The 21,808-nt window shown below is 38.8% G+C and overlaps 1 protein-coding gene across 5 annotated transcripts; it reads left to right on the top strand.

Moving 5' to 3' along the window:
* The first annotated feature begins 413 nt into the window (after nt 1–413).
* LOC105390715 (E3 SUMO-protein ligase PIAS3) lies at nt 414–21,669 on the top strand. Of its 5 annotated transcripts, none has more exons than XM_048627976.1 (14): nt 432–587; nt 2,426–2,574; nt 12,533–12,698; nt 13,105–13,253; nt 13,780–13,957; nt 14,183–14,284; nt 14,597–14,837; nt 15,214–15,319; nt 15,941–16,069; nt 16,657–16,811; nt 17,653–17,847; nt 18,239–18,367; nt 20,168–20,270; nt 20,839–21,669. In XM_048627976.1, exons 2-14 carry the CDS (start codon nt 2,453–2,455, stop codon nt 20,843–20,845), a joined length of 1,782 nt encoding a protein of 593 aa, XP_048483933.1. In that variant the 5' UTR covers nt 432–587; nt 2,426–2,452; the 3' UTR covers nt 20,846–21,669. The 5 variants fall into 5 exon arrangements, with proteins under 5 accessions (XP_048483934.1, XP_048483933.1, XP_048483931.1 ...); XM_048627974.1 differs by having other exon boundaries at nt 20,165–20,270; XM_048627975.1 differs by having other exon boundaries at nt 453–587; nt 2,405–2,574; nt 20,165–20,270.
* Nucleotides 21,670–21,808: the final 139 nt, after the last annotated feature.

The raw sequence follows: 21,808 nt of genomic DNA, 5'->3' as shown, positions 1-21,808 counted from the left end.
AAAAATAATGTTACAAGACCGCTTATTATCTTGCGTTTTACTACAAACATAATGCATCCGCATTTCAAAATTACGTGTTACTTTGGCTCTAACATACTTAAATAAATGTTTTTTCTGGCTAAATAATATATTATTAGGCACAGCAAACAAAATTAGGAAATGGAAATCACTATTCTATTTTGTTGTCTATGAATTAGAGCCGTGTGTTGTTAATTTACTTTTTTATACTTTTCGTCTGTAATATAATGAAAATAGGTATGAACATACTATTATAAGATTGCTTCTACTTATGAAATACAGATTTATTCCATTGCTCTTCATTGTGTAAAATTTTACTTAAAGCTAGAAATGGATTCCGTTATTTTCAAAATAGTAAAGCTATCGCCACACGAAATATAAAAATATATATATCATAAAAATATTGTCTATGATAAACGTGGCGGCCGCAAGCGTCAAGTTATGGCGTTTCCCAAAATCTTTTTAAAATAAATTCTTAGTTATTTAGTAAATGGTATCAATGATAGTGAGATTATTTGCATCATTAATATGAGCGGTAGATATTACGACTTCGGTAGCGGGATATCATGGTAAGTACCTCACAAACATCTGTTCATTCAACCATGTTTCGATTTTGTATGGTACTTTATACTTACATTTTTCTATGTTTATAAGAGTTTGTTTACTGTTTTACCGGTCAGATTTATAGAAAATACATTGAATTTCAATATAATGCCATGCATTGCTATTTTAAAATCGGCCAACTCTTTGAAGTTAAGTTTGTTCGATGTGGCGACTGATTTGAACTCATGACTTCCCACTTTCCACATGATTAGTTCAAACTTGGTGGGTCAAAATCGAAATTGCAATGACGAATAAGGTGGTCAATTCAGTAGTAAAACAAGATATTTTTTTCTTTATATATAATAACTATTTACTATGAAATTATTTATGGTAAACAATGTTCCTTTTGGTGCTATAAAAATCAATAATGGTGGCATGGTATGACTGAATTGAATGAATATTATTACTTGTCACTAGCCATATATGACTACCATAATATGTTATTAACTAGATATCAATGTAGGTTCTATTTCATAAAAGCAGAAACCACCACTTAAAAAATCAAAAAATATATAGTTATGGTAACATATTGTGCCTTAAACCACCTAAGGATAAGGCATAGAATACATTTTATGTGGCATTAGATAACATATTATAAACAATTTTCAAGAGTAGCACTCATTTTTCATTTCTTATTACAATTTGTTCTTCTACAATGCATGTGCTTGTACCATGTGTACATAATGAAAGACATTTTAGCACCAAAATAGTCATGTTAATTATATAAAAAATACAAAACATTCCTAAAATATAATGAACCTAAAAATAATTTAAGAGTTTCTAATTCACTGCATATAAATTTCACCAACTCTGTGTGTACAATGATTTTTTCATATTATCATACTAATATTAGAAAGAGCAAAGCATTCTTCATTTGTAAAGAGTAAACACATAATATGGAACTACTTTTTAGACTAGAATCCCTTTTGGAAATGGAAAATTAGGCAATGCATAGCTCACATTTTTTTTATAGAATAATTATGGAACTTTACTATTAAATTAAATAATTATAGTGTTGTAGTTAGTAGTAGTTGTAGTTATTAGTGTGACTAACAGATCCTTACTATTTAAGTTTTTATAAAGCCAAAATTAAAATTATATTTTATATCTAGGTAAGTATGCATACATTAAAATAAGTGTTGATGTGGAAAGTTTAAATGGTTTCATATATTGTTGCTTCTCAAAACATTTAAGTAAATAAGTCAATTTGCACTATTTCATATTGGTGTAACTTATTTGTTAATTTATAACTTTCCACGGATGGTCCCTGAGAAGTTTGAGACCAGCGCTTGTGAGCTGTGACTACATTATATTATCTATAAAATATGCATTTTCTGGAAAATTTCATCAACAGGACTGTCATCTTATTTCTCTTACGACCGTCAGGTCTGCCCACGTCTGCCCTCCGTCCCATCTGTTGATCTCCATTCTCTGTCTCTTTTAATATTGTTTCTCTCCCTAGCCGTGCTCTTCACAGCTGCAGTGGAATAATTTCATATAAATTCAAAGGGACCGCCATCCAATTTTCCACATTCGATAAGGACTTGGTTTGTTTAGTCTGTAAACACAGGAAGACATGTTTTAACCATTGATGATGAATTTAATTTAAAATTATTCGATTGCAGATGTTAGCGCCCCTTTCCCTTTCACCAGATCTATGTAACGGGTATAAGAGAAATAAGGAGACATCGGTCAGCTACTGTGAGATGCTCAGGGGAAATTTTCCAGAAAGTCACCTGTTTATGGTTCCGTGACATTGTATGATAGCTGTTTCCGTCCGTTGGCCCGGACTCCTGCATTTCAGTTGACATGAGATGGTCGCTCGTCAACAATGGTTAAAACACGGTCTTCAGCGAGGGTAGTAAGCTCAACGCAGGGTGCGTCCGCCGAAAATGGAAGCGCCGAGCTTAGATCGCGCCTCAAAGATCGCTCTCAGAAGAGTAACTCCTCTAGGCAAGTGTTTCGCGTTACATGTCGCGGCAAGCAGACGTCTACTGGTCACTGGCCTGCACAGGCGGGACAGGCGCCTCGCTTGCATGCCTCGAGGTCGTGCCGCGCGCGCCTGCCTCGCAGTCCCGCTGTGCCCAGATCTCTGTTTGCCCACAGCTAGTCTTAAGTTTGAATAAGTGGAGCTGATAGCATGGAGCTTACGATTCGCTTCTGGTGCTGGGTGTGGCGAGAACTAATGCTTTCTGTGCCTGAGCGTTATTGTCCAACGTTCTGTGCTCGGCAGATGGTTTGCTAAATGGAAAATTTACCTGAAAAATATGTATTTTATTAGCAAACCGTCTGTTGATTGTAATAGACCTTAGTGTATAAGAAATACTGCTCAGGAAATTATGAATACTGAATCGTAATCATAATTATTAAAATGCTAAAATTACACATACTTTGGCACTTGAAAATTATGGCAGATACCTATCCATTTGAATCATTGTTTACATGGCGACCTTCAAAGAGTGCGTACCGTTGCTATTGCGACATCGTACCAGGCGCGGATCCACCCATATGGGCAAGATGGGCATGCCCATCACCTAAATGACTTGCCATATAACACCATGGGACTTTTAAATATTATAATTTATTTTATCACTTTGGAGGTAGGTATAACTGTTTTTATATGTTGGTGGTGATGATTTTAGATGATGAAATGCAAAATATTTTTTTTCCACCCCCAAATCCCTCCGATAGTTTTTGTTAAAGAATTCAAAACCATAATTATATATTTTCAGTTATGCCAAGAGTTTGTGTTTGTGTCACTATTTAAGTATTAAGGCTGTCACTAAAGCTGGAAGAAAATCAGAATCTGTCAAATCTAGTGAGGGGGGGTTGAGGTATGCGGGGCGTTCTACGGACAATGACATGAAATTTTAACATAGTACTCGAAAACATAAAAGTGAAGACATGCCACTTTGTTAAAAATATACTAAGTAAGTAATATTGTTTTGTGATACGAAAATATTTATTTTTATTTGAAAGTATTTTTAATATTTAATAATTAATTATATATAAAGTCGTACCCGTGCCGATATTTATACAGGTTGTTGCAAAAAGGGTTTAATACTATGCCGAAACCTACGTGTGCAGCATGTTATTGATGTTATTTCTAAGCCAGGAAATGAAATCAGAATGTAAAAAAATCGCGAAAATATTATCAGAGTTTAATAGTTCAGGGTGTTGTATTAAACTCTGCCCCCGTGTAATAAAAAAAGTATAGTTAGCCGAAAGGGCGTTACTCAGGCGTCACTCTGAAAAACTTTTATCCTACGTAATTTTTTATATTCATGAAAAAAACGCTTCTTCATATATTTTTTTTTTTGGTCACGTGACCTTTTCGTTAGACGACCTGTTTTTTTTTGGTGTTTCAAAAGCAGAACAGTAGTTTGCAGAACTCTGCATATACAGGGTGTCACAAAAGGTTACGTAGCTGGCAAAGGGATATGGGGAGGTCACCAGAAAAATAATAACATGTAAGTACCCCCGCAAGGGAGTACATTAGTACAAGGCGAGAGTGTGTATTTTTTTTTTAAGTACTTATGTGTATTTGGGATATGATAGAAATAATATTTTTGTTTCTTAAAAACCAAAAAATGTACACCTTGCTGCGCTCTTTTGCTCACTACCTACACCTACAAATATTGCTGTATTAAAAAAAACGGTTTTGTTATAACGATTATAAAAAAAAAGTTATTTTCATGTCAAGGAGTCATTTACCTAATTACGATTTCACTCAACAGCAGGTGAACTGAAAAAATAAGTTCTAGCTCTATATCACTTTAGATCGCAAACATTGTAACTCCACTTTTCTCGGCGAAAAGTACTCTTTGGTGTCAATAGAAACGTTTTTTGAATTCACATGTTTTCCTCTTTATTCGAAAAAAAAAACTATATTCCGCATTTTACCATTTGTTTTCCTCTAAACCCCAAACCGTGATTTTTAAACAAGAAAACTTAGTAATTATACCCTTTATTCTCATATACAACGTGCGATGTAGGCGAACGTGAACGAAAACTATGCAATAAGCCTTTGTTTTTATTACTACTTTAGTAAATTACAATAACATACTCAACAATGTTAATTTTTTTTTGCAATGTTATGTTGTTAAATTAAGATCTAATATTTTATTAACATGAAGTTACTTTCAACTTTTTTTTGCATCTATGCGTCGAATCACAGCATGACGGCTGCTGCAGCTTCCTGCTGTCCTGTCCTCCAACCAATCCCACCAGTACTGCAGGTTGCGTCGAATACGAGCCATTCTCTTCGACTTGACAAGACAGGTGCTCCCGGAAGGATCATAGATCGCACGGAACCCGTACCGTATAGAGGCAACGGACTCCTTTGCAACAGCCCCCCAGATTCGGAAGTAGCCCATGCACTGCATGGCGAGCACAGCTGCAGCAATTTTTTCGTAATGAATCATTGGGATGTCATCCCCGAAGGAGGCTCTCAGCCTACCTCACGACCTGTGTGACATTAGAAAAATGCACTGTGCTAACGCCGTTTGCGAGCTTGATTTGCAGGACCGCGTTGTATGCCAAGTTCCACAGCAGAGGGGTCCAAGACCTACCGCTGTGGAACTCCGCAACTGAACTTCTTCAGTGAAAACAAACCCTCTCTTTTCGCATCCTTAATGTACTTGTTAGACACGTATGACCTCTGTCAATTTTCTGCAGATAAGAAGACAAGTGATGGTATACAAGAGCCGCCCTAAAGGTTCGCCCTCTAGAGTTGAACGCGGTTACTATTTTTAAGCAAACAGCCAGCGCAACAACTCGCCCGTGGTTCTTATCCTGCTCCGACAGTGAACGAACGCAAAGTATTGTACCCACTATTCGAATCCGCATTTCGGATGCCAAACTGACTGTCCGAAAGGTCGAAACCGTACCACCACAGAGGTATGACTCGTTCGAAGAGCTTATCAGGCTCTTACAGCAGTTAGATGTGTCGGTACACTGAAAGATAATCTACAGGCCTGCTTTATTTATTTAGGAGCACTAATGGCCTCCTTTCAGTCATTGAGTCACTGGCACTCAGGCTGCGGTTGAACAGGAAGATAGACTGTCTAAACAAATCATTTTTAGGCTAGTTAAAAAAACTTTAGGTGGGTAGTATGCCAACTAGAACTACAAATAAAACAGTATTTTTGTCTCCTCTAAAATTTAGTCACGAGGAGTTACGATGATTACGATCTAAGGTGACGCTGACGATATTTTATACATGGTATTGAAAAAAGGGTATAAAGCTTAGCCAAAAGTGGATTTAGGTGCCATTCTGATCCACTTTTCTTCTACAATTTTGAAAATTCACAAAACCTTTTACATAGAAACTTATTCGATCACGTGACTTTTTACTATAGAGACCGAATTTATTTTTCGAGAATTTCCAAAACTTGGAGAACAAAAGTTGTTCAGAATAACCCCTGAGTCAAACCCTTTCGGCACAGTATACCCTTTTTGCAACATCCTGTATAGGTAATATCAGGTTTATAAAAGACCTGGGCCTGTAGAGTGAGACTCGGCATGGGGAGTCATAATTTATAGATCTTTTAGGTTGCAGTGGCGAATGGGCACTGGTAGCCCTGCCCTTTTCTATAACTATAACTATAAGTAATTTTATGGCAATTTAAAAATGGTATAACATTTATCTATTTGAAAAAATCATTAAAAATATACATTACCTATCACCCTAATTTAAAAAAAAAATTCAGCCCTTACTTTAAACTTATAACACCCCTCTATTTCCTTCAGGGGTTAAAAAACCTGTGTATTTAATATTTTCTTATGAGTTTTTTTTTAAAAACTAGGCTCTTACATAGTTGTACATAATATTATGCGGTATTTTATTCCACTTGTAACGCATAAAATTCATAGCTACAGTAAACATTTCATTTTTTTCATGGCGAGATGTATCTCGCAGTATCGCATGTATCTCGTAGTCGCACTTAACCGCTTTTTTGCAAAGCTTGTTAAATAGATTTAAAAAATTATGTAAATTTTAGATCTTCAATTTTTAAAAATAGGGTAACGTAACGTACCTAGGGACATTTTCGACTACCCCAACTTTGAATGAAGCTATCGCAGCGTACAACTAAGATATTAATGTGAAATTTTCTTTATTCGGTAGGATATATAATCTATTATCACTAGTATTTGTGCTTAAGCTTTAGTGTGGCCAGATTTTATTAAATTAAGATAAAAGTAAAAATGCTTGTTTTGACCCAAGGTACGTTACACGTTTGTACCTTGGGACACTGTTTCCTATAGCTTTGTACTATGGAAAATGCAAACTTCTAAATAACGCCTTATATCTCTGTTCTTATTTATTTACTGCATCTCTCTTCTGTCTAGTTTCACTCTGGCACTAATAAGAACAGACATATAAGGCGTTATTTAGATGTTTGCATTTTCCATAGTACAAAGCCATAGGAAACAGTGTCCCAAGGTACAAATTTAATCGTGTCCCAAGGTACAAAAAAGCAATATTTAACCAAAATTTAAATATCTTTATTTTTAATTAATAGGAATCTTTCAGATAATTGCCATGTCATAAAATTAAATAACTGAAAAGTTATACGTGACATCCATGTCTTTATTTTGAGCATGCCTCAATGAGATAAAGCAACACAAAAAACTATACAAAAGCTACTTTTGACTCCAAAAAACTTCATACTGTCTTCACCACACACTAGATGCTGGTATGATCACGAGACTCACTAGTTTTGCCAAGCGAGTAAAATACTATGCCTAGGGTAGAATTTTAATGTGTTTATTTAGCCGGTTTTTAAAATACAATCAATGTCCCGAGGTACAAGCGTCCCAAGGTACGTTACGTTACCCTACTTACTTATTTTTAAAAACCTGTAGTGTACAGACTGCCACATCTTAAAATATATATATTTTTAATTAACTACGGTTTTTGGTAAATAAAACAAATTATGAACTTACTTTTCAACACCCTGTATATTGTGTAGCTTACCTACCATACACAACCGTTAAAATAAAATAAATTACCCCTCAGAATATAAACAGGCTCGCGCTTTGGCATACTGCATTGACCGTATAGTTCTTATTCGGAGAATCTAATAAGTGTCATTATGTGCAATGTTTACCTTTATCTATGCATCTGTAACTCTATAGTAAAAAATGTAAACAAATCGAAAAGGCGAAATGTTTTCTAAGAATTTTCGGCTTTTCTGCATCTAAAATGATTAGAAAATTAACTTTCCATAGCAAATGCATATGTATTATAATACTTGTAGTCATAATTTGTTGATTTAATCAGTTTTTGTGAAATATTTGATAAAAAAATAAAATGGCGTGGGTATCGCTCCTAACAGGCCGCCACCAGGGCGACGACTGAAGAAATCTGAAATCTGTCACGGTGTCATCATTTTTAAACCGGAATTTATTAGTTTTTTGCAAAAAAAGTTGACTTCTGGTCCATTAAATCCAACTCTTTAAGGTAACTTTGTTAAGAATTTAATTACCTACACATACATATAAGATTCCATGAAAATGGGCCCTCTGATTTCGAGGGTTTTTTCATAATAAGTCAAAAAATGGCAAAAGACATGGTGTGTTTGCAATTTTTTTTAACATACTTATTATAATCCTGCACCAATTTATAAGCAACTAACATGTTCAGTATACCCTCTGCTACAAAATATATTTTTATCAATGTGATAGAAGCCACCGTTTTTCCAATCTAATCAAGTATATCAAGCCGACTTTAGCATTTTAGCTTTAGGGATCCCCTTAAGTGCAACGAGAATGAGTCTCGTTTCATCGTCATAAGTCAAATAGTTTTTTATGATAAGTACCTACAGTTATTTAAAAGAAAGCCTTCTTTTGAGAAAACCACCACCATTTCAATCAGATTACATTTCTTTAATTACGATCCCTAAGGTGGTTTGTGGAAAAAGTTACCTCAATCTATCTATATTTATAAAAGTGAAAGGTCACGTATACACTGACTCATCACGACATCTCAGAAACTTCAAGTTCTAGGGGTCTGAAATTTTGTATGGGGGTTTTATTTAGGACATAGGTGCTCATTATGACGGGATTTTGCTAAATTCAACCCTAAGGGGGTAAAAAGGGGTGTCAAAGTTTGTATGAAACTTCTATAGTTTTAATAGTATGGTTTTGAAATTTGGCAGGGACGTAGCATAAGTACCGTAGAGGTGCACTAAAAAACATTTTTCCCGAAATTCTCATAGGAACGAAAATTTGCGGGAAAAACGTTTTTTATAAAAAAAACTAAACCGCTTAAGTTAGACGCTTGAAATTTGGCATGCAGATACCTTAGTAAACTTAAAGCTTAGTTACAACAGGATATTGCAAAATTCCCACGAGAACGGGAGTTAGCAAGAAAAAATGTGTGAAATAACGATAAATATTCCGTGAAAGTTTGTAAGTAGGTTTGTTAAAGCTTAGAATCATCAGATCATACAGGCTAAACTTTTTCGCAGAATTTCCACGGAAAAATATTTTAAGGCGAAGTGAAGCTCGCGGGAATTGCTAGTAATGTATCTGTTATCTAAATATCTAACAAAATGCTACGAGTTATGTAGGTAGATTGGTAAGTCGATCTTTTCCATTAAATGGGTGATAGAGGAACACATTTCCAGTCGATTGAACGCTAATGCCTGATGCTAAACTTAACTATTTCTGAGATATTTAAGATTTATGTTTTATTGTCTAAATATTTGAAACAAAATTTTGAAAAACTAGCGAATTTTTCAAATTTCTTTTGTTTGTATTACATTATTATATAAAAGAATTTGTATAAAATAAATTAAATTTCTTATTGCCACTTAAAAAAATATATTATAATAGTTAAATGTGCATTATTTGACTTTATTTAGACATAGTAGCTTAAAATAGTTGACATTTCATTAAAAATAGGCTACACTGTTATTAGTAATCTTACGGAATTCTGACAGTTATCAATTTTAGACAAATCAGAGATCACAAACCTTTTTGGGCTGGGCACTTTTTCAATACGAGTCTGGACATCTGAGACTATAATATATTTTTTTTAGTCCCTGTATCCATTTTATTAAATGCGGCGCTCCAAATTAAAAGGGGATTTACCTACGGTGAGAAATAATTACCATACCTACCTAAATATATTACAAACAGTGAAAAATACAATTAAAGATAATCTCAATTATCTTATATAATTATCGCTGTCGTAGAAAATATATCTAAAAACAACTAGTAATTATTTTTGAAACGGTAGCCGCGCCGATGTCAGGGCGATGTTGCGTTCGTATTTGAATAGAGGTAAAAAAAAGAGATGTCGCTCTATAAAATTGTATTGTGTGCACTGACTGGCTTGCGTGTCGTCACAGCAAACTGTGAGTCTAAAATGTGCGGTGGTGGTACCAAATCAGCGATACAGGTGAAATTGTGTCAGCGACTCATCGCTGGGAGTAAGACAGCAGAACACGTTTACCCCATCGGTCATCGGTTCTTCGACAGATGTGACCAGCCCATTGCCACTTAAGCTTACTAACTCGGTGAGCTATGTCGGTGACTTTAGTTCTCTGTCAGATTACTTCGTTCCGGATGCGATCTTTCAAGCATAGCTCCAAGCATAGCTCTTTCCATAGCTCGCTGAGTGACCTTCAGTTTGTGAACCAGTCCCACAGTAAGTGTCCACGTTTTAGCCCCATAGGTCATAACCGGTAGGACACACTGATCAAAGACTTTCGTCTTGAGACTTTGTGGTATGGGCGACGAGAAGACTTGACGAAGTTTGCCAAATGCTGCCCAGCCCAATTGTATTCTTCTATTGACCTCTGATTGGAAGTTGTTTCTACCCAGCTGCAGAGTCTGTCCAATCCAGTGGCGTGCTTTGGGAGGGAATACGTCCAGCAGTGAACTGCTATAGGTATGACGATGGATGGATGATGATGGATTTGTTTATTAAAATCTCTACCTAATCATCACTATTATCATCATCATCATCAGTATCTTCATCATCAGCATCGCTGACATTAATTATTAGAGACTCTGTAACTCTGTCGATAAAATCGTCGAGAGTGCACATCTTATCTTCCTCTTTTATTGTGTGGCTGATGCATGCTTGCCATTTCTCAGGAGTAACATTTTTTATACCTTCTAGTAGTAGTTTTTTAACTTCCGCCATTTTGTAGGTTGTGTTGTGTCTTGCGACATGCCCCTTCACTTGAGCCCACACCAATTTTTGAAATTGATTAAAAAGGTTTATTATCCCTGAATTTAGTAGGAAGTGATGCCATGCTAAAGAATAAAATAAAGCAATTAAAATTAATTCGATACATGGGTCGTGAGTCGTGATCCTACTTCATATTATAAATGCGAAAGTTTGTAAGTGTATATGTGTATGTATGTATGTATGTATGTGTGTATGTTTGTTATTTCTTCACGTCAAAACGGCTGAACCGATTTTAATGAAATTTGGAATGAAGTTAGCTGACACCCTGGATTAACACATATGTTACTTTTTATCGCGGAATTCCCACGGGAAAACTTATTAAAGCGAAGCGAAGCTCGCGGGAACAGCTATTATATTGAAATATTTGTTATTTTTGTATTAGTTTACTTGAGCAAGTAAATATTTAGATTTATCTTTTTGTATAAAAATATTAAGAAAAAATTATTGCCCAGAAATGGATCGCAATTTTTCATTTTTTCGGTAAAGAACTTTTTTAGTAGCATCACTTATAAAATGTCAGAATTCTTTCCAATTAAAAATCAGAGAGTAGTTATTGTATTTTCCTTGTCTTTAAAAAACGGAAGTTAGGTTTTTTTTTGGCAAGAGGCGGTGCTAGCTCTGCTTGCTTTGAACCGTAACAAAATTTCCCACATTTTAAACACAAATCAGTTTTCTATTTCTTATTAATTTCCTGATACAACCTACGAAATATTTGACATATTGTACAAAAAGTTATAAAACTTGATATTTTGCGTGTTTGACTAAAATATTTTTAAGATAGATTACCAATTTTATTAATTTCATTTTCAGATTAAAATAACTAGGTATTATAAAACTATTTGGCTTATTGAGATAAAATTAGCCTCATTTAAATGTGAATTTAGTTTAGTTGTATACCTACGTAACTACTTTTCCGTAACACAGACTTCTATCGGTCAAAATTTTCTAAAACTGATAACTCTACAGATTTTTAATTATTTAACAATTTTTGATCCTTTGAACTTATGAGGTGGAAAAAATCTAGGTATGATAGCATAACCATAATTCACCACTACCAACATACAAAAAAAATAGCTATCCGAGGGCAAACCACGTTTTTAGACTTGCCCATCACCTATTTTGATGTCTGGATCCGCGCCTGCATCGTACAGCTGCATAGTACGTTCGTTGCCCTAACTTTGGGTATTTTTCCTCTCTTAAAGTGTTCTTTGCGCAATTGCCACGCTATTACAAAAGAGCATGCTGTATTCATGAGCCAGGTGTGGTATAGACAAATATTTGATTGCATACAAAACAGCTGGTATTATCAGCTGCCATTCCGATCAAGTGCCCTTACATATACATTTTGCTACTACACCTACCTACCTACTTAAATTTTTTTGCCATTATATTCTAAACTAGAGGATATACCGCTAGAGTAGCTAACGAAAACGGTTTCACAGTTTTCGTAAACTAACGGTAAAAGCTCAAGCGTTAGCCTGCGTATACGCAAGTGCATTCATTCGTTGCGCAAGAAAACCTTTAAAAAACCCACTGTTATACCATTGATGGATGATACCGTCTAACCTCACAAATGTTCAATGACCCTTAGGGCGTGACCAAACATAGCGTCACACATACGTCTAGAAATACAAATAATACCACGTGTTGCTGCTGCGCTTAAACACAGGTTTGTCACACCCTAACACACATCTCGGTATACAGGAACAACCAGCTGTCTTCAAGCGGGGGCGGGTCCGGGCAGGGCCAGGGCAAGGACCCTCTGGCGCCGGCGCTGCCCTCCTCGCGGGGACTCTACCAGCAGCACCCCGCTGCTAGTGGATACAACACACAGGACTCCAGGGGACAGAACATGTCACAGTCTGTCTCGGTGAGGCATTATGCTGCTTATTTACATAAGTAGTCCCCTGACTGGACTCTTTTTGTACTACATTTAAAATTCACTATAGTTCTGTAGAATAGGTTCTAATACACTCACTGTTTTTGTGAGGTAAACCATTGTTATCTCTTTCGCTCTGGTGTTTGATGTTGAGTAGAATCTACAACTACCATATCAAGTTATATCACCTCATAGATGGAGACTTCACGAATTCGTGACAGTGTTAGGTACACACTCTTCGTCACGTCTCAGCTTAAAAACTTTAAAACTTGTCTAGTGTCTATCAGCAGCTAAATTCATCATTATCAAACCTAGCAGGGACCAAAGCAAATCTAAGTACCTCTATTACACTATCTTCCATCCCAACCAAGCCTCTAAACCCTCACTACCCTCACAGCAAGCCCGTCAGAACGCAGCCATGTATGCAAGCGGCATGTACCACGGCTACGGCGGCGGCGGCGGCGGCTCGCTCGCGCCCATGCCCGCGCCCTCGCCCTCCGCGCCGCTCGCGCCCTACCCCGTGCATCCGGATGTCAAGTTTAAGAAGTGAGTTGGCTGGTCTGAGTAGTGTTAAAGGGATACCATTCATAAGTATTTTGGTTTAGCCTTTCCGGGTAGAACATAAGGGTCATACGGTGAAAGGATTATGCAGTCAGCTCTGACTTTCATCACTTTCATCGGTGACAATCTCTAGTTCAGCCCTAGTCCCTCCCTGCCGGCTCGTCTGTGAGTTCAAGGGGTCTAATGTGGTAATGAACTCACTTAAATGCATTGTCAAATATAACAATTTCAACCCAAACAACTTAGAGATAAAGACCGCACTTGCCGTCACCCCGTCTAGCCAGAGGGCGTCCTACACTACATTTGCCTAGTCCGCCGTCTCCATTTCAGAACATGTACAGTCAGCTGCATAAGTAGCTAGCTATACACTTCTGTACCTTGTCAAACTGAAGAACGTGTTTCAATGAATTGATAAGCGGTTTCAGATTGACAAGATACAAAAGTTTATAGCTACTTATGCAGCTGACTGTACTTGGAACCATCAGCAACTAAACCCCCCCGTTCCCCGCAGACTCCCGTTCTACGACGTGCTGGCCGAGCTGATGAAGCCGTCCACCATGATGCCCATGCAGGTGGGCCGCATGCAGGAGGGCACGTACGTGTTCCACCTCACCCCGCAGCAGGCCACCGAGATAGCTTGTGGCAAGGATATCGTGGGCGCTGGGAACAAACTGGATTATGTTATACAGGTATGGTGAACATTTTCCCCAAATTATTACAGCTTTTTTAATTTCAACTCTATGACAGATTTAAAGATACGTAACTATTGTGAAGAAACTTTGAAAATAAATTTTCTATAAATGTTCTAATGGTCCTAATGTTTGTTCGATTCTCCGATATTCTCAGACAAAAAACAATGTTCTAGCCCTCAAGCACAGTGACTGATTTACTAACTTTATATTTTTTGTCCACAGGCACAGCTACGGTTCTGCCTTCTAGAAACATCTTGCGAGCAGGATGACCACTTCCCGCCTAGCGTTAATGTCAAAGTAAACAATAAGATGTGTCCGTTACCAGTAAGTAAATCACTTTATTTATGCTCTTATAAATATAGGAATTCGATTATTGTCGTGCTACTTTCAGAACCCTTACGTCCAGCCAATGTACGGTTGTAGGCTGATGATGATGTCAAGACTACTGCAGTTACAACTCAGCAACTTGCAATTTACTTAAATGTAGTAGAAGAAGTAGCTCAACCGTGAATCTCCTTGTAGTACATTATTGAAAGACGCTTTATGGCAACATAGTAAACGCGCATGTATCTCATATTAAAAAATAGCATCTATAGGTTTAACATAACATCATTTAAACTCCTCTATACTCCACAGAACCCAATACCAACCAACAAGCCAACACCAGAGCCGAAACGGCCACCGCGCCCGGTCAACATCTCTTCCCTGGTCAAGCTATCCCCAACCGTGGCCAACACCCTCCACGTGACTTGGGCCTCGGACTTCACTCGCGCCTACGTGCTAAGTGTCTTCATGGTGAGGAAACTGACCTCGGCTGAGCTGCTGCAGCGGCTGAAGAATAAGGGGACCAAGAATCCCGATTATACTCGGTCACTTAGTAAGTATCAGTTGTGTTTTATGTGTACATAAAATTGTAGGGATGTTGAACATAATGCTGTCCTATTTATTGGAATTTGTCTGAGGCTACTGGATAGTTGAACGAATTTTTTGAACCATAACCGTAGCAGTTAAGTCTCAATGCAAAACCCATGTGGGTCATATGTATGGATTGCTATAAAATTACAGGCACTCGCCTTTGTAACCCACCACTTTTCAGTTCAGGCCAAGCAACCAACAAAGACAGTTCTTTATAAGGTTGGCATCACTTTAAGATGTAAGCAAAATTTTGATTTATTTAGATTCATTGATAAGTAGAGATACCGCCGAAGCATTCAAAAAGCAATCTTGTTCTAACACCAACCTTTCCCTTCCAGTAAAAGAGAAGCTCTCCGAAGACTACGACAGCGAGATCGCCACCACTTCCCTCCGGGTCTCACTAATGTGTCCTCTCGGCAAGATGCGCATGTCGGCCCCGTGTAGGCCGGCCGCGTGCCCGCACCTGCAGTGCTTCGACGCGAGCCTGTTCCTGCAGATGAACGAGAGGAAGCCCACGTGGCTGTGCCCCGTGTGCGACCGCCACGCGCCTTACGACGAGCTCGTGGTTGACGGGTGAGTGGAGACATTCTACTATAGGGTGGATGAATAAATGAAATTGAAAATTGAAAGGGGCGTCTTCGAGTGACGTATCAGAATCTGGCGCACCCTATTGACAGCGATTGGCGCTCTCACTAATAAGACTAAAGGTACGGACATAGCTGCGACGCAACGCACTAATAGGACCTCGGCCTTATTATGCGGAGTGTTCACATTTAGCTAGCTAGTTTTGCGCTCATATAGCTACTTGGGCGTCGTGAAATCGCCTTCGTTCTACTCGCTTTGTTAAAGATAGAGCAAGAAAGTGCGCACACTACGACGCGATGTCGTGTCGTGTTTATGTTGGTGTCGTGTTATCTCTTATTCTGCGTTCGCAGTAAGTCGACTGAGCTATCGGCGTCTCAGGTAAGTAAGCGGAGCGTCCACATTTAGCTAGCTAACGCTCTTATTGCTACTCGCGCCTAGTACCCAGTGAGCTCGCAAGATGCGCATGTCAGCCCCGTGCAGGCCGGCCGCGTGCCCGCACCTGCAGTGCTTCGACGCGAGCCTGTTCCTGCAGATGAACGAGAGGAAGCCCACGTGGCTGTGCCCCGTGTGCGACCGCCACGCGCCCTACGACGAGCTCGTGGTCGACGGGTGAGTGGTTGCGCCGGGAAGCGATGACATATGTCACTCATCCTAATCCTAACTACTACTAGTATTATAAATGTGAAAGTAACTGTGTCTGTCTGTCTGTCTGTCTGTCTGTCTGTCTGTCTGTTACTCTTTCACGCCAAAACTACTGAACGGATTTGAATGAAATTTGGTATACATACGGTCTAGACCCTGGGAAAGAACATAGGATACTTTTTATCCCGAAATTCCCACGGGAAAACTTTTTAAGGCGAAGCGAAGCGCGCGGGAACAGCTAGTATAGTATAAGCGTATAAGAGGCATTATACGATTTGCATATAGGTTGGGATATGGCCTATAGCCGTCATCCTTATACCGTCCGAGGATCACCAGAGGACCACCCTCTCAGCTGGCCACATTGATTTCTCAACTCAATAACTCATAACACACCAATACTGTCTTCATTTACTTAAATTTTCTTTATTAGGCAAAATACAGCTTTATAATATGTCACTTATAGAATTTTATTACGCGCTTATTTACTTCCATGTAACAACAGCTCATATTATGCATGTAGCCATCCACTTACTGACTATCCCCCTCCCCCACAGCTACTTCCTCGAGGTCCTCACCTCCTCCCGGCTATCGTCAGACTGCAACGAGATCCAGTTACACGCGGACGGGTCGTGGTCGGCGCACGCCCCGCCGCCGCGCCCCGCCGCGCCGCCGCCCGTTGAGCCCGTCACGCTTATATCTGATGATCTGGGTACGTTGTTGGTTTTGCATTGTGTTTGTAGTCATTTAAATTACGGATAGTTGTGTAGGTATAAATTCTTGGCAAATTTGGAGCCCCCCGTATATGTCACATCTAATGCAGAGTAGTCAAGACGATCTGGTAGAGAGTATAGATAATAGATAGATAGATAGCACAGTAAGGTGGAAAAGCATTGGAGGAATGTAGGAAATTAATATAATGAGTGAACCAATTTGGTTTATTGAGGTGTCTTGACCTAGAGTGTTGTTTATGGTGAACCGGATGGTTACCAATGTATACTACACTACACTGTACATATTTCATAGTAATAAAATACTATAGTTCAATTAGTAGATCATATATCTTAAAAATAATGTCCTAATCGTGCTCTATTCGAATAATAACACAACATGTAGCAGCTGCCCATATTAATCTAAATCCCATCAGCACTTGCGAAGTATTGAAGAAGAACCATGAACATTTATCGGACACATCACAGAAGCAATACAGTGAGTGGTCCACTGAATTCATCATCATTGTGTCCTTCATTTTACTTTGCAACTTTTACCTTTCTTTCTCAATGTTATTCCTTTACTCTTATGTTTACTGTAGTTTCTTCACATATCCAATGTCAGCATCCGCTTTTTCCTTTCATTTAGGCTAAGTGCGCACTACAATGTTACTAGCGCAATATTTTTGTTGCAGAAATATCTCCTATAATATGTGATATGAACAACGATATTTTAAAGAGTCGAAAATCGTAGGGCGCGCTTAGCCTTACCTATCAAAGAGCTCGATGTCTGGCCTTATCACCCCCTATCTACCCTCCACTAACTCACACATCAACCAACAGAAGTGATCCCTGTAGACGGCAACGGGACGGGCAAGCGGGCGGCAGTGGGCGACGCGCGCACCCCCAAACCCACTGAAGTGTTGGTTGACTTGACTTCAGACTCGGAAGACGAGCAGCCTCTCAAGCGGAAGCAGCCGAAGGCGCCCGCCGCGCCCGAGGTCACGGTTAAGACTGACGACGGATATAATTCTAGCAGTGAGTTGGTGACTTTTTACGTGCCATGTGTTAGCTGTAGCTATGAAGTTATACCTAAATATATTTTTATTAGTCACAAGTCTACATACTCACCAGATTATTGCTGTGCGATCGCTTCTTCTCGTACCTTTCCCTCCTCCTCTTTCCTTCCTCTTACTTCCTTTTCTAGAGCATTTTTCTACTTATTTTTGTACCTTATTTTTGGTTACCTTTATCCAATACAAGGAAATAATGACACAAAGTTTTGTCATCCCGCTTGCGTAAAGGAATCTGCACCATATTAAAAATGCCCTATGGAATAATTGTCCAATGCTGGACATAGACCTCCCATGGCTATGCCAAGCAGCAATGCAAAATGAAGACACTAACAAACCCTCAATTCTCCCCCCAGCGCCAGTGGAAGCGGTCTCCTCCAGTGGGTACCTGAGCCCGGGCGGCGCGGGAGTCATCTCGCTGGACAGCCCGTCCCCGCCCGCCTCGCCGCCCGCCCAGAGCGACGCGCCGGCCGCGCCCGCCCCCGGTGAGTAAAGTGATGTGAATCATGCGGCCTTATTGAACCTAAACACGGATATAGGCGGGGGTAGAAGAGTAGACTTCTTCGTCTATATTTATAAAAAAGGTAAAGGCTTCCCATTTATGTCGTTGGCTTCCTCATGCCACCCCGGAAAAAATCTGTCGAGGTCATCCTGCCATTAACGCCTTGGTCTTCGTCCGTCGCTCGGCACCCACTCGGCTACAATATTTGCTCACATTCGACAAACGTGACATGCCCAGCTTAGCATGCATATTTTGAGTAGTTTGAAGTTTGTATAGTGTCCAACTGCTGCAAAAACTACATTGAAATCTGCTACATAGACACTCTTGAGCTTAGCGGATTCTTTTGAAGCAGTGGCAATATCTCATGACGGAAAAAAGTGAAGCTAATCACAAAAATCCCAAGCAAGGTATGTCAACCAATCTATTTACCTATATGAAATTTATTATTTTTAAACCACGAACACATCTAACCATTTGTATAATTTCAGATAAGAAGACCAAAGCTTGTAAAGAAAGAAAAGAGTGTAATTATCTAAATCTAAATACAATAGAGAGAATGCGAGCGCGTCACCGGGCTATTCTTGAACGAATCGTGACGGAAAGGGATATGTTGATGCTTTCATCTAAGCTAAGAAAAGAGCTTTGATATAGAAAACATCAAATATAGTAGTGGATGTGAAGATGGAATACGATAAGATGAAGATAATTAGTTACAAGAAAAAACAGTTGTTTGCTATAACACATTTGCAAGTATTTTCTATGGTAAAGGATAATAACAAAAAAAACTATTGATTTAATAATTAATTCCTTAAAAAGTAGATCACGAACACATCTAACCATTTACATCATTTCAGGTAACAAAACCAAAGTTAAAGCTTGTAAAAATAAACCAGAATCGCGCCATCAGGCTACTGAACTAATCGTGAGGGAAAGAAATAACTTGAAGAAAGCAGCCAAGAAACGCAGTTTGAGGCAGAAAAAAGAAGAAGAAGAGTGGAAGGAAAAAGTTAACACTTTTTTTAGTTTTTTTGTGGATTCGGATAAAAAAAATCTAAAATAATTTGTTCTTTGTTTATAAATATTTCATACATTTAATAGTTTTAATTGTTTGCAAATGCTTTTGTGAGATTATTATTATAAGTGTTTTTTTGTTGTGGACTAAGTTATGTCTGTGTTTGATCGTTTTACGTAGCTACTACTAATGTAAACATATCTCTTTATTAGAAGGATTAGTTAATTTTACTTAGTTTATTTAACTTCCCTGACTCCCATCCCCTGATCTCTTTATTAAAAGATTTAGTTCATTTTATTCTTAGTTTATTTAATTTCCCTGTCTCCCATCCCGCTCCAACTCGCTTCAGGTATTTGTGTCACGTAAGTGTGTTAAGACAGCGCACACATTTTGCCCCTATCAGTGTCCAAGATACAGGGAAACTTTAAGGGACCATCACGGAAAAAAAAGCTGCTGCTGCATACATTGTCCGTCCTATAATGAAAATTAGTTACTGTGGAATGACCTGGCAAGTCCTTGCTAACATTCTTCATCAGTCACATTTTCTATCTAAATGACTCTGTATATTGTACATGGTTGCCTGTTAGAGATCGCTCTTATCGATAAGGCCGCCGATTGCTCCTAGTTAAGTTTTTTTTTGTTTATATGGTGGCCAATAAAGACATTCTATTCTATATTTACCATCATTGGTCTGGCTCTCTCTCATTCCTATATGTAACATGTGTAATTGTGTATGTATGTGTGTGGTAAAGTATGTGTGTTGTGTTACAGCGGCGGCGGCGGCGGAGGCGCGCGGGGAGGACGCGGACGCGGCGCCGGCGCACTGGCAGCCCTTCGCTGACTCCGAGCGCGACAACGACGACTCGTATAGGAGGTAACCATGCGACGATGGTCTAGAAAGGTAGCAGGTTTGGGCCCGGTTTCTACCAAAGCGGAGAGGAGAGGAGAAGTGTTTTGATAACCAATTAGATTTCGTTATTTCCACATCTTGGGCCTTAGTCAGGCGGCACTAAACCTGCTTACTGAGCTCAGCCCTGGGTTGAATTTGGCCCTGGGAAAATATTTATGTGATGGACATTACACGCCATGCGTTGCTCCTTGGGCTTCTGTCCATCTGTCAGAACAGAACCTGGTAAAATTTAACAGATCTGCTGCACGGGATTGTAGATAGATTGCTGATTTATGATATGGTGGGACGTTAGCTGTTGTATCGGTCACCGGTATGCTAAGATAACTACTGAATGACCACAAGTCTTAAGCTTGCCCATTGGATGGCTCTCTCAACTAATATAAAAACACTAGGATACTATTCGTAGATCAGAACCCAACTGTAGCATAATCGCGAGGTGTTTCATTTAACTTGTAAAGCATACATACATAACAAAAAACCATTATGTATCTACTGATTTTAATAGTTTTACTAATACCCCATTTCCCTCCAGGTACTGACTGAGGGAGAAGAGTGGTCGCCCCTCGTACGCGAGCGGCCACTCTTCTGAAGAGGAACAGGAGCCTTCGTACCCGGAAGTGCCGATCTTACCGCCGTAAGCGGTCTCACCCAGACAACAAACCCACCCGGAGAGATGACGTTTAGGGGACTCGCTAAACGTAACAATTTGAACCAGTCGGTTGAGAGATAGTACAAATATATATTGTGTCTCTAAGATAGACAGGTTGTTGGAAATTTGGTATCGTAAGCTGAAAGAGGTGGCTTTACACAATCTTTTGGAAATTCGTATAATGACTCCCTGACTCACGCCCTTTCGACTGTACTTTTTATGCAGCACCTGTATAACTGCTTAGGTTACGTTTAGCGAGGCTTCTATTTGAACTTAGTTTCAAAGTACTGCCGGACAGTCGTTGTGACAAATGAATTGCGACAGTCTTTATAAGCGAAGTTTAAAACAACACGCAAGAGTTCACTTGACTCCCCACCCGTACCGCGAACGCATCTGCGGTCATAAGTTTACTTTTGCGTGTTGTTGTACGTTGATATACATACATACTTGGTGTGTGTAAAGAAGACACTTCCACCTACATACCGGCCTCACTTTTTAAATATAAGAGTGTGGCTTTAGCCTAATACTGAATCTTCGACTTTTATGAAAATGATTTGCATTAGCGGCTTAGGACTATCTGTGACTGATTCTTGGATTGGACTGAAATTCAAAAATGGTGCGACAGTGGTTATTTTGTCTTTGCCTATGCCTGGAAATTAAAACGTTCGAAAAGATGAAAATTTTTGGATCTTTTCGGATTTTTTTAAGATACTATAATAAGAATCAGAATATGAAGCTCAAAACCTGAAGACCGTAGAACCTTTTCAGTTACATGGGATTCATATTAAAAATTAAATTTAAGTGGTATAAAATCTCTGTGTTGGACGTTTATTATTATTCTAAGTGACAATGC

The sequence above is a fragment of the Plutella xylostella genome, chromosome 19 (genome assembly GCF_932276165.1).
Source record: "Plutella xylostella chromosome 19, ilPluXylo3.1, whole genome shotgun sequence".
Classification (NCBI taxonomy): domain Eukaryota; kingdom Metazoa; phylum Arthropoda; class Insecta; order Lepidoptera; family Plutellidae; genus Plutella; species Plutella xylostella.
Note: the sequence above shows the minus strand (reverse complement) of the source record. Positions and strands in the feature narration are given on the sequence as shown.

What these genes read in the sequence shown, in the direction of transcription:
- LOC105390715 (XM_048627974.1), top strand. Translation starts at nt 2,453, where the DNA reads ATGGTTAAAACACGGTCTTCAGCGAGGGTAGTAAGCTCAACGCAGGGT. An exon ending in AACTGGATTATGTTATACAG is followed by an intron (nt 13,958 to 14,182) that starts GTATGGTGAACA and finishes TTTTGTCCACAG; the next exon opens with GCACAGCTACGGTTCTGCCT. An exon ending in GCTTATATCTGATGATCTGG is followed by an intron (nt 16,812 to 17,652) that starts GTACGTTGTTGG and finishes ATCAACCAACAG; the next exon opens with AAGTGATCCCTGTAGACGGC.